The 13242-nt window shown below is 41.9% G+C and overlaps 1 protein-coding gene across 3 annotated transcripts; it reads right to left on the bottom strand.

Moving 5' to 3' along the window:
• Window positions 1-4109: 4109 nt before the first annotated feature.
• On the bottom strand, window positions 4110-13130 carry lss (lanosterol synthase (2,3-oxidosqualene-lanosterol cyclase)). 3 transcript variants are annotated; one of them, XM_037489200.2, is made up of 22 exons: window positions 12989-13130; window positions 12460-12628; window positions 12025-12163; window positions 10881-10989; window positions 10467-10588; window positions 10270-10366; window positions 9928-10063; window positions 9382-9490; window positions 8992-9110; window positions 8804-8901; window positions 8690-8717; window positions 8441-8497; window positions 7796-7867; window positions 7405-7455; window positions 7094-7243; window positions 6710-6806; window positions 5953-6058; window positions 5665-5730; window positions 5503-5583; window positions 4981-5193; window positions 4798-4876; window positions 4110-4649 (listed from the first exon to the last, which is right to left on the bottom strand). In XM_037489200.2, exons 1-22 carry the CDS (start codon window positions 13048-13050, stop codon window positions 4512-4514), a joined length of 2298 nt encoding a protein of 765 aa, XP_037345097.2. In that variant the 5' UTR covers window positions 13051-13130; the 3' UTR covers window positions 4110-4511. The 3 variants fall into 3 exon arrangements, with proteins under 3 accessions (XP_037345097.2, XP_037345098.2, XP_037345100.2); XM_037489201.2 differs by having other exon boundaries at window positions 4981-5160; XM_037489203.2 differs by having other exon boundaries at window positions 4981-5157.
• Window positions 13131-13242: the final 112 nt, after the last annotated feature.

Genomic DNA, 13242 nt, shown 5'->3' with positions numbered 1-13242 from the left:
TTATTAACCTACGACCTTCTTGCGGTCCGCGAAAAGGTTATTAATAGTATCACTCGCGTAAGAAAATAAACTCACGTGCCTGCAGCTTAATGACAACACCGAAGGAACAACGTCACACCCACGGTTTAAGTCTCCAGCGGGGAGTAGCCTCGTTAGCAGTATAGCTAGCTAGCACTCTAGTACTTATGGCTCTCACATGTCTCAAATATCTTACGGTCCAGCCTCCACATTACTTACGGTCTGCTCATCCCGGGTCTCCGTCCCAACTCACGACACGCACGTCCATACGTACCGTTATCTAACCACGGTTAAACCTGCACGTCCCTGAGCTACGTCTTTATGGGCATCGATCAACAGCTGGTCGCTAATTAGCTCACGGCGAAGAGAGTGAAGAGATTTAGACAAAATCCACACCTCAAACAAATGCTTCTAGGAGCAAAACTATATGGGGTAGCCAAAAAATTATGACATTTTGAGAGACCCAAGACCCTACCAAACGCATGAGTGTAGTTTTTATGTCTCTATGTGTTTTAAAACGGCTCAAACAGCCGTTTACAAAAAGTGTACCGGCTGTGTTTTTTTTTTTTTAAATGTCGCCAGATTTGTATGGAAGCTTATGGGGCTCGGGGCAGACTTTGTCTCACAATCAGGCTCCTCACGCAAAAAGTAAATAACTCTGAGATTCCAAACTTATACGAGTCCAACCAGCACAAGCACGGCTAATGTTTTCTTTTTAAATGAAGGCTGAAAAGTGAATATTGTGGCCGTAAAGATAAAAGTGCCTCTTTTTTTTTTACTGAATCCTGACACGGCGCTCACTCTAAATCGCGGGACAATCCGGAAAACTCCACTCTAAATTCTAAAGAAACCCCAAAACTACTGAAACATAATTAGTGATTATGAAAAAACTATAATAGATATCAACAAGCTGTTTTTTTAATGAAATTGTTAAGACTTGTGGCAACATTTTAAAGTTTAAATGGTGTCTCTAGCTGAAAGATTGGAAAAGCTGAAAAAGTTGAAAGTTGAAGAAGTTTTGAAAGGATTTGAAAATTGAATCCATTAGGAAACCATGTTAAAAAGGTTGAAGATATTAATTTATATTAATTCAATTATAAGAGCTAAAAAGCTGAAAAGTCATAGCACCCCTCCCCTGAATGAGCTGAACATTTTAATATTTGAATGGTCTTAATAGCTGAAAGTGTGAAGGAGTTGAAAGGTGCGGCGGAAGAAATAGAAGAATAATAATATGAAGAAGATGAACTAGAAAATGCATTTCCTGCTGAAAATGCGTTGGAATGCAAAAAGCTGAAGTTAATTTCAAAAAGTTGCTTAAAGTACAGAAATGAAACAAGCTGAAATTATTCTAAATATTGCTGAAAGAATAGAAAAAGCTGAAATACATTTTAAAATGGCTGAAAATACAGAAATGAGTAAAGCTGAAATGAACTTGAAACAATTGCAAAAAAACTGAAATGGGAGAAGCTTCTATGAATTTGAAATCACAGAAATAATAAAAGCTGGAATTAATTTCAAAAAGTTGCTTAAAATGCAACAAGCTGAAATTATTCTAAACATTGCTGAAAGAATAGAAAAAGCTGAAATACATAAATGAGAAAAGCTGAAATGAACTTGAAAGAATATCAAAAAAACAGAAATGGGAGAAGCTTCTATGAATTTGATATCACAGAAATAATAAAAGCTGAAATTATTCTAAACATTGCTGAAATAAAAAAGGCTGAAATACATTTAAAAATTGCTAAAAATACAGAAATGAGAAAAGCTGAAACGAACTTGAAAGAATTGGAAAAAACAGAAATGGGGGAAGCTTCTATGAATTTGACAAAATACAGAACTAATAAAAGCTTAAATTACTTCTAAACATTGCTGAATCTTTTTCATTCAAACTTAATGAACTTGTACACCGCTTTGCTAGTCTTCTGACAACTCAAAGCGCTTTAATACTAGATGACATCTCTCACCCATTAATACACTGATGACACAACCTACCATACACAGTGGCACCTGCCCATGTGCACAGAATAAACAAGACAGGAGAAGATCCTGGCAACAAGTCAAAATAAAATATAAAAACATTTTGCATGGTTGGTGAGTGCCTCAAAAGTTTGCAAATAGTGTAGAAATTACTGAAAGCTTCGTGGCGGTGCCATCAAAAACGCTCCTGGATACTTCCGGATAAGTTAACCGTCATGTCTTGATGATGTCATAAAGATGCGCGGTTTTGTGAAATAAACATGGACGCATACAGCGCCAATGACTAATACAAGTACTACGTGTTTCACTTGGACAATTAAATGTTAGTGGACACACACAAATACTACAGCCCCCATCTCGATTACAATTGTTCACTCCTCAGTGCGCAGTTTCGCCCACCAGCGGACCCCCTCCTCCCCCCTAACCCCGGCTGGTCCACCGTAACTTTTGACGTGCTTATTAACTGACGGACCTTCTTGCGGTCCGATGAAGGTTATTAATAGTATATTAAGTTGACGCTTTGTTGCGTAAAATAAAGACCAAACGATCTCCTGTCATTCGCGTAAGAAAACAAACTCACGTATCTGCAGTTCAATCACCGAAGGAACAACGTCACGCCACTCCCCGTAACTTTTGACGTGCTTATTAACCTACGGACCTTCTTGCGGTCCGCGAAAAGGTTATTAATAGTATCACTCGCGTAAAAAAATAAACTCACGTGCCTGCAGCTTAATGACAACACCGAAGGAACAACGTCACAACCACGGTTTAAGTCTCCAGCGGGGAGTAGCCTCGTTAGCAGTTTAGCTAGCTAGCAATCTAGTACTTATGGCTCTCACATGTCTCAAATATCTTACGGTCCAGCCTCCACATTACTTACGGTCTGCTCATCCCGGGTCTCCGTCCCAACTCACGACACGCACGTCCACACGTACCGTTATCTAACCACGGTTAAACCTGCACGTCCATACGTACCGTTATCTAACCACGGTTAAACCTGCACGTCCCTGAGCTACGTCTTTATGGCCATAGATCAACAGCTGATCGCTAATTAGCTCACGGCGAAGAGAGTGAAGAGATTTAGACAAAATCCACACCTCAAACAAATGCTTCCTGGAGCAAAACTATTTGGAGTAGCCAAAAAATAATGACATTTTGAGAGACACAAGACTCTACCGAACGTTTGAGTGTAGTTTGTATGTCTCTATGTGTTTTAAAACTGCTCAAACAGCCGTTTACAAAAAGTGTACCGGCTGTGTTTTTTTTTTTTTAAATGTTGGCAGATTTGTATGGAAGCGTATGGGGCTCGGGGCAGACTTTGTCTCACAATCAGGCTCCTCACGCAAAAAGTAAATAACTCTGACATTCCAAACTTATACGAGTCCAACCAGCACAAGCACGGCTAATGTTTTCTTTTTAAATGAAGGCTGAAAAGTGAATATTGTGGCCGTAAAGATAAAAGTGCCTCTTTTTTTTTTACTGAATCCTCACACGGCGCTCACTCTAAATCGCGGGACAATCCGGAAAACTCCACTCTAAATTCGAAAGAAACCCCAAAACTAATGAAACATAATTAGTGTTTATGAAAAAACTATAATAGATATCAACAAGCTGTTTTTTTTATAAAATTGTTAAGACTTGTGTCAACATTTTAAAGTTTAAATGGTGTCTCTAGCTGAAAGATTGGAAAAGCTGAAAAAGTTGAAAGTTGAAGAAGTTTTGAAAGGATTTGAAAATGTAATCCATTAGGAAACCATGTTAAAAAGGTTGAAGATATTAATTTATATTAATTCAATTATAAGAGCTAAAAAGCTGAAAAGTCATAGCACCCCTCCCCTGAATGAGCTGAACATTTTAATATTTGAATGGTCTTAATAGCTGAAAGTGTGAAGGAGTTGAAAGGTGCGGCGGAAGAAATAGTAGAATAAGGCGGAATAAAGATTAGAAGAACAATACTTGGAATGCTTGAAGCATTCCAACTAATAAGGCGGAATAAAGATTAGAAGAACAATACTTGGAATGCTTGAAGCATTCCAACTAAATAGAGTAGGACGTGCATCGGCTCTGCCAACTTCCTCCTTTGGCATAAAGGTTAAAACATCATAAGACATTGCTGCAGGAACGTGCATTTTATTCATGTAGTCTGTTTGCTACGTAGCGGAGCACAAACCAATAGGAACCAGTATGTGGCCAGGAGCAGCCATTGGAAGTACATTCACTCACAAGCACAGAAAAATGAGCAGTGAAGGACATATATGTTAGAATTGAGGTGATGAACTGGGCGTTTGGAGCAGCTTGTTGGCACAATGAGTTCTGATGAACTAGTTTCTGGGAACGTGGATGAAAACACATTTTTCATAATTCGTAGGCTGACTGCATTTTAAACATTCATTCACTAATCCCATTAAACAGTTTGTGTGTCGCAGCAAAAAAGAAAGAAAGAGACGTTCCATCGATGGTCTGAAGGATTGTGGGTTGAGGTTTTTTCGTAGCACACAGTGAGCCATTAAAAGTCTTCACAGCTTGAGCTTCCCTGCCAGCGGGCTGCTGGGGTAAAGGGAGGCGAAGCGCCCGAGGGCCCACACGGTGAAGACGTTTCTGTAGGAAGTGTAGCTGATCGCACAACTCTTATTGAACACACCAGCGATGTTCTCCTGGAGGGGGGAGGACACAACACCAAATATCACAGCTCACATTTCATTTATTAACGCCATCGGATTAGTTTGTTATTAGTTGTGATATCCGGGATGTAAGCTACGTTCAATCTGAGGATAGGACCTTCATTAATAAGGTACAAGGTACCTGTGGCCAGTCCCCGTTGGGCAGCTGGTGGTCAATCAGCATCTGGACTCCCCTCTCAATGGCCCCCCTGTCAGGATGCCTGGTTACGCACCAAAACAAAACATAAATACACAACAGAGAGCAACCCGAAGCCTGTTTGCCAGACCTGATCCAAGTCAACAGCGAGCCTTTGGGTGGGGTCACCTGGCGGCCATGAGGCCTAGCAGAGCCCAGCAGGTGTTGTGGATCTGAGAGCTGCTGCTTTGGATGTAGAGCCGCTCCTCGCAAGACTCAAAGTCCTCCCCCCAGCCCCCGTCCGGCATCTGCCGGTCCAGCAGGAACCGGCAGGCTCTCTGCACCTCGTCCCTGGTACCAGAGGCCCTGCAGTGCAGATCAGAAGTGGAGTTTGTGGATGTCCTGTGGGCCTCGGTAGGTTAAAGGGGAACGAGGTTCTTTTTCAAAATTCATACATTTAGCCAATTCTTTGTCTAAAGCTCCAAATCACCCATTCATTATCTAAGGAGCATCTCCTGACCGTTGATGACATCACAAGTTTGAGACATCTCTGGCAGTGAAAGAGTATCTTGTGTCCATGAATGTTAAATATATTCTCTAAGGCCATGGGAATAACATCCTGACCCTTTTATTTTAGGTAGTGATCTCCTGTAGGAGACGCTGATCACAATTAAGTGTAAAACCTAATGGATCAGTGTTTGGACCACTTACTCATCCTTGTAGACGTGGCCCATACAAGCAAAGGCTTCAAGGCCAAACCATGTTCCATATGTGAAGCACACCCCCCAGGACCTGAGGAGCACAGATTGTTGTATATTACCACCACCTGTCCACTGGGGAGGAGATCTGGTGAAACAGCAGCTGTGGTCTCACCCTTCCCAGGATCCATCAGGCCTCTGGACCTTCCTGCAGTACTCCAGTCCTTCTCTCAGAGTGGACCTAAAGAAAGAAAGGAACAAACCCGTCTTGGTCCTTTGGAAATTCACACAGAATTATTTAGGCAACGATGTCTTTGTGGGTCGATGCTTTTCTTTTTCTTGTTTTCCAACGTTTGAATCTTAGTTTTAAATGTTGTGGAAGATTTTCATTCACTGCGTGGGATTCGTCAGGCATTGTTGTGCCAGTCAGTGATTTAAAGTTAAATATGTGTAGATCATATACCTTATTTCCTCAGCACGGTGTTCAGGGTATTCCTTCTGGAAGTGCCTCAAAGCCTGCATTACTGCTGAGGTGCACTCCACATAGGTATAATCTATCATGATGTCCCCTGGGTGGAATAGAGAGAGAATAATAGACATCACAACATACACAGACAGTGCATCCTCTTTTTAAAAAGGGAAACATGACAGTAACAGTGACCTTTGACATTGAGAAGAACATGATATTGCAACAAATCAATAATGTAATGGAAAAACTTCGCCAGCCTTTAAAGGTTAAACAAGGAAACAGAAATAACAAGAACACTTTGCTGCTCCTTTGTTTCCCTTTGTCACATCTGCATATTTGCAGGTTGAATGAATGAATGAACCGTAACAGTGAGGTTACCAATGAAAGGTGAGTCTACTTCTTGGCTTTCAGCAGCTCCTCAAACAAACAAACATGTTTCAGCCAACAGTCATCCACCCCCATATTATTTATTTAAGAAAGTATTAATCTTGCGATAAAAATTGACGTCCGTAAAAATGGGTTTGCATCTATATATAGATCTATATATATATAGATCTATATATATATAGATCTATATATAGTCATTATACGTGACGCTTATGTAAGGCTTTTTCAAGTCGTGGACTCATAATTAACATAATTAAATGGCCTTCTCTAAAGTGTTGTATAATAACAGAGCCGATTGAAAGCATCAGAATGAACAGACGTGCAGTGACGTGCACTAAATGAACAATGAGAGAAACAAACATACCAAACACCTCGGACGGGTTGAGCAGCTCCAGGAGCTTCCCTCCTCTCTTAGTTTCATACGTCGCAAATCCACCGTCACGGTTCCTCATGCTCAGCAGCTACAAGGAGAAGGTGGACATTTTGAGAAGGAGCTTGGATGATGAAAGACGTCCCACGTGCACTGCGGTCCGATGGGGTTGCAGTGGGATAATCGGTCTCATATCAAACAAACGTGACATTAAAGGTGCTGGTATGTGGGTCGGGCCGGGTTTCATTTCCCAAACTGAAACCATATTGTCATCAAAGTAGAGCTGCAGCTCTTAGAGAGATCATTGGCAGCACAGTGTATTTGTGTTCAACGTCATGTGAGCATGAAGCTTCATGAAGGTCTTCCCTGCAGACTCACCACATTGACAGCGTCATACAGGCGCTCTGCAGGGACCGGCTGGCTGATGGAGGGACAGAGCTCCTGCAGCAGCATCACGGACTTCAGGCCCTCCGCCGTGCAGTCAGCTACGATCCAACCACAGTCTCTGGTACTGAAGGGGAAGCCTCCCTGACCAACACCATGCAGACACTTTATATGCATCCATGTGCAAAGAACCATGTGCGGCCTGAAGGACTCAGGTCCTGGACCTCCTTTGCTGTTACAGGAACTTTTGTATTTTATTTCACAATATTTGAAAAGTGTTAAAAAGTGTTGTGTGAAGGTTTTACCTTGCTCATCTGCCTGTAGTACTTCTGGTACTCGGGAGGATTCTCAGGTATCTGTTAAAGTGGAAACCAGTCAGACCTGAAAGTGTTTGCTCGGTGGTTCCAGAGAAGCTACTTGTATTATTTTAGGTATGAGCTCCTCATCTATGAGTGGATAAACACCTCCTTCACATTCTGCTGTTGGGATTTTGTATTTATTTAGTTGACGCTTTGAGCACCTCATTCAGAGTACAGTCTAGTTTCACTGCATTCCAGGCAAGGCAGACATCTCCATGACCAACACATGCCGCGTTAACACTACTAACGTAAATTATGATGGAAGATCTGTACGGTATGAAAGAGGAAAATATAGCTCATCTTGATATGGAAGGCTGTGTAGTTGAGATGTTGGTACCTGTGTGATGGTGAGAAACCGATGGGCATCTCGTAGGCACTCAGCTAGTCTGGAGTCATGTTGAGCACCTGCCTGAAAAACCCCAAACAAACAACCAGTTATAATCAATTACTGCCAATTAGAGACGTGTCAACCGGGATGTTAAGCACAGCACAGTATTTAGGGACAATGGTGACACTTAGTTTAGTGATGTTAGATCAGAGAATGCTGTGGTGTGCATGGTTGATCACAGATTCTTGGGATGTGGGTAGAACTTTCTGGCTCAGTACTTCATAGCTAAAGGAAAAACAATAGTCTGAATATTTTATATCCATGAAAAGTCCCACAGGGTTTAATACTGAGACCACTGCTCTTCAGCTTACTGTTACATGCTGCCTCTATAGGACACACAATCACAGTTACACAGCCACCTCCCTCATATACAAAAACCTTCTCTCATCTTAAAGACATTACCAGAGTAATAATCTTTAGGTCTCATAAAGAAAATGCAGAAAATCTAGTATCTCGTTAGTTCTGATCTGCATAAAAAAGACTGAGACCGGACTACAGCGGACATACAACGTGACAAAGACAACATGTGATCACTTCACACCTCTTGTGTGTAAATACAACACACATCTGAAAACATGAGCATTGTTCCGTTACCTCAAGGAAAGCCTGTACCGCAAAACAAGTGTCCCACAGCTGAGAGCCGTTGGTCCCCTGTGCACCACAAAGAAAGGTCAAACACTACAACTCTCACATCGAGACAAAACACAAACAGCAAGCAGCCTGAAAGAAAGGGGATGGGGGGGGATTTCGATTTTTAAAGGCAGTTTAAAGTTGAACTTATGATTCAATAAGAGAATTCCTTTATCCCCCTTCGATCAAAAAGGTCAGCGAACAAATTCTCACCTGCATTTTCATGCCGTCCAATCCCAACCTGCCACACACAAATCTAGTGTTAGCTTTAAGATCCCTTCACCAGTTTAAACATGATTTAAGTCTTAAGTTCATTGTAGGACTGACCAGAGGTAGTCTGGTATCCTGGACACATGCTCCTGAAAGACGGGAGAGGACGAGCCGTCCACATGCCAGCGCACCAGCATGTTTATAGTCTTTGAAATCTGACACAAAAGGATGACGTTTCATGTTGGAATTTCTTTATCGATGATAGTTTAACATTGTTATTTGTGTAATTTGTGTATTCTCTTTACCGGGCCGATGCTGATGCACTTGGTGAAGCGATCGTCAGCCTGGATGTGTTCATACAGCTCCTTGACAGCCCTGTCCCTCAGAGTGCTGCTGTGGTGGCCTTCGTACATATTCAACACCACTGCAGGGTCACATGGTCAGGGAGTGAATTACAGGGAAACTGCTCGGAAAATTCCAATGAAAAGTTCCACTTTCGTTATCATTTCCAAAGCAGTTTTGTTGCCAAGGACTACGCCTGAAGTTTGAAGCTCGATGAGGAGCCAAACCTGTGCTGCTTCATTGCCAACCTGCCGTGTGGAAAGTATTTGCGCGTCAACGCCTTTATGGTCAAAGGTGTTGCGTCTCAGTTGGTCACACGCGCTGCCTGGTTACTGAGTGTGGGTCAGACTCACTGTAGGCCACGGTGAGCAGTGGGCTGTGAGGGGTGTACAGGTCACATGCTGCCACGTTGTTCCTCTGAGCGGGCCAGTCAATGCTGCCGTAGTCCTGCACATACAGCTCCTAGTAGAGAAATATAGTATTGTTCATCTTCCATCTAAAGGGGGGGGGGGGTTCAAATTGGATTTCATTCAAAGATAAAATATGAAAATGAAAGATGAATTACATTTGGGTTTCTACCCTCTGCATAGTTTGAAGTTGCATAAAAGAAAAGCATAATTCCACCAATATGATTATGATCATTCGACACATAATGATAGAAATTTTGGCATAATTAGATGATCATTTAATTATTGAATAACTAAATCACCAGCAACCTAAATGGCAAAAATGTAGCTTATCGATTGAATATTGTTACATACATACAACATTTAACATGCATCTGTTGCTGGTTCCAGCTTTGTCTTTGGATATTGGACTACAGTCTAAACTCGATCTGATGTGATCTACATTTAGCTTCTCCTGTGACGCCCCCGTGTGGAGGGAGGTGGGTGCAGCACCTGTCTGAGGCTGAGGACGAGGGCGTCCTCCTCTGCAGCCAGTCGCACAGCATAGCAGTAGCTCATGGGGAGGTAGACCTGGCGGCAGTGACACCACAGGGTCGAGGGGTGGGCTGGCATCCAAGTAGGAAACAGCCTGAAACACATCAAAAACACATTTTGTTTGTATATAAATATAGTACACAGTATAGATCACTAGTATATATTCTTCTTTCCTATAAAACGTTTCAGTGTTGCACGAAGCAAAAATGTAAGCGTCTGATTCTACAGTTCAGACCACACTGTGTTCACACTTCCATTTGCTGAAATCCTAGATTTAAATAATGGGTCGTTAGAACATACCACATCTCTGGTAGCAGGGTGTTCATTCCCTCCCAACTGTAGACATTGAGGATGGACAACCAGAATTTACCCCACGAGGGAATCCCCACAGCGCCTCCTGTACACATAATACACAACATCTTCAGTGTGAAGATACTACCACTGTAAGCAAGAAGGTATGACAATCTGAAAATCATATAATAAAACATCTGTAACACCTTTGCTGTGCAGGTTGTTCCTGGCTCTGACCATATGTGGATCATCAGGCTCTAATCCCAGGATCCTTAATGAGATGTAACTCAGCGCTGTGCCAAAGACGGTCGATTTATCTTCAATGTGTCTGAAAAACATCAACGACGCTGCCATTAGCAACGTTTCAGACTGCCAGGACACGTTAAGCCATGACTACAACATTCTTCCTTTTGCAGTATAATAACAAACTGTATACTGTATATGCAGATGCTTGTTTCATCATTTCCTTTCTTTATAAACACTGACATCATCATTTTTGGAAGATGACAAATTGATTCTGGAGATCAACTTTGCTGAAGTGTAACCCTTTCCTGTTACATACTTCTAGTAGAAGCACTTGGGTGACCTGTGTGACCCTGAGAAGACGCGTGTTCACTTACAGACCCCAGCCTCCATCTGGCAGCTGCACGGAGCGCAGGTACCTCACCATCTCCTGCTTCCAGGCGTGGGCCAGGGGGATCTTAGCCACATGGCATGTGATCAGGAGACCTGCAACATGGATAAGGACGCAGAATGGAAACATGTTTTCATCATCTTGCAAGAACAAAACAATTCTGGTGATCCAAATTCTTAGATCTTTTTCTAATTACTTACTCTTTCCAAAAAAGCTCTCAGTAGAAGATTGTTTTTATACAAGTTAAGTACATGTTGTGATCTATTATTAATGCAACGTATCAGAATTGTATTTTTTGTGGCTAGAAATGTAATCCAGACTGCACTAATCTACCTTTCGGGGAACCATGGATCCTTTTTAATGCTATTGATGCACCATTGATGAGGAAATGGTGCACGCCTCCTATGGTTGACATGAGTATTACAACAACAAAAGCTTAGAAAAATTACTCTGACGGAAGAATCATCAGTTCTTATCAGTCCCTTTGAAAAATGATCTGAACAAAGCTTTTTTTATTTTTCGTCCGTTTAAAACAGCAAGAAAATAATTAAGAAACATAAAGTCTATGGTGGCAAATGCCCTTTGCACAGGAGAGAAATCATAAGATAGGACAATGGATCATCTCAATTCATCTTCTTTACAGGCCTCCCCCTTCGGTTTTAGAAGGAGAACAGGCCTTACAACATATCAAGAAATCAGCATGTAGAGGTACTCAAAATGTGCCCTGTATGTAAAATAAAACATGTCACATGACAATATCACCAGTCTTTTTTTTAATACCAGCTGGACAAATGCTCACGTTAAAGTCCCAGACAAAGGGAAGCGCATGGAACAGAATAATTTAGTGGTGTAGAAAGTAAATCCTAAATAAAGTTGGTGAGATTAGAATGCGGCACAATACTGAGCTACATAGAACTCCCTTGATGCTTAAAGTTGCAGATTGTTTGATGAATGGTAATCATATTACTGGTTGAAATAGGTTGTTATCAGATTACAGGTAAGTAGCGGATTCTAAGGGTAAAGAGGGCATTTTAAACTAGAAATAAACTTGGCCTTCAATTCCAAGGACAACAAGCTACTGCTGCAGCTGAAAGGTGTCTGTAGGAAATAGAGGAGGAGGATTTGTCTACCTGGGAGCAGGAAGAGGGGTCCGCCGTAGTCCCCTGCCCAGTGACCGTCCTCGGCCTGGAGGTGGCTGTAGAAGTTCATACCTTTCAAAGCTGCTTCTACGGCCGTGTGGGCGGCTTCAGAGCCGGACACGAAGGTACTCTGCAGTGAATGGGTTAGAAATAAACTGCAGATTAATAAAATAAAAGAGTTTAACCGTTCTTTTTGATATTTGTACATTAGAATTAAGTCTATAGCATGATAATGTAGGACATGTCCAACTCAAAAAGCACCTTTTACACACTTTATTCTCATCGTGTATTACAGGGGTTTATTGGGTCGGATCCATAATGTTGTTTAAATGGTGCAGAGAGGGAATAACACCAACCAAACATTCTCTAGATCTTCTCTTTGAAACATTTGAAACAACAACAAAGCAAAAAATATCCAAAGGCTACCGTGTCCAAGCCCAGCGAGTGAGCTTCCAGCATGGTCTGCGCTCTGCCAGGTGACCCCTGACCTTCCAGGTAGCACCAGGCCTGCCTGCCCTCCACGTTACTCAGCCTCCAGCGCCTCAGGTCTGTGGCGGGCTCCGTCTTGTACGGACCCCCCCTCCTCCGCAGGTGCCTAAAAACAGCAAGTATATTCTGTATAATTATGGACTCGGTAAATAATAACAATGAAGCTTATACACCACTGCATATATTGTTTTATAAGTAGAATTTAAATATATAGCTGTCACGCTAACATTATATAGATATATTTCTTTCGGAAACTTGACTGAACAAGAAAATACAATTACACAAATTGGAAGTCCTTAAGTAAACTAACAACTTTTATCCTTTAACATACGTCCAGCTGACAAGAAACAACACACATGTACCAGCGTGTCTTTTCTCTGCAGCGCAGCGACTCGACAGTTACCCGTCAAGCAGGTTTGAAAACAGCTTTGTGAACATTATTCATGAATTTAAAGAAAGTACTTACGTTCCCTCAGTCATAGTGTAGTTTGACACAGTTGAATTCTCCGCTGAACCATGTAAACGCATTTCTTCAAGTGAAAGCTGTATCGCTTCTGCTATTTCCTTGGGAATTGTAGTGCTTTGGAGAAGGTGTAGGCTGATTTTAACCCCAGTTCATACTTCATTTCCCAGCACACACTGCGGTACCGTCCGAGGAATTATCGACATGGAAAGACATGAGCAGAGACTTGGCGGTCCAATCAAAAGCCCGTTGGGCGG

Source organism: Pungitius pungitius, chromosome 10, assembly GCF_949316345.1.
Source record: "Pungitius pungitius chromosome 10, fPunPun2.1, whole genome shotgun sequence".
Lineage (NCBI taxonomy): Eukaryota > Metazoa > Chordata > Actinopteri > Perciformes > Gasterosteidae > Pungitius > Pungitius pungitius.
Note: the sequence above shows the minus strand (reverse complement) of the source record. Positions and strands in the feature narration are given on the sequence as shown.

Bases quoted from the DNA above. Each gene is read 5' to 3' on its own strand.
- lss (XM_037489200.2), bottom strand. From the start codon at position 13,050: ATGCGTTTACATGGTTCAGCGGAGAATTCAACTGTGTCAAACTACACT. The intron at 7,244-7,404 runs GTAAAACCTTCA...GGTGTTGGTCAG, and splicing joins ACTACAGGCAGATGAGCAAG to GGAGGCTTCCCCTTCAGTAC. The intron at 6,059-6,709 runs GTATGTTTGTTT...TATTCCACCCAG, and splicing joins CAACCCGTCCGAGGTGTTTG to GGGACATCATGATAGATTAT.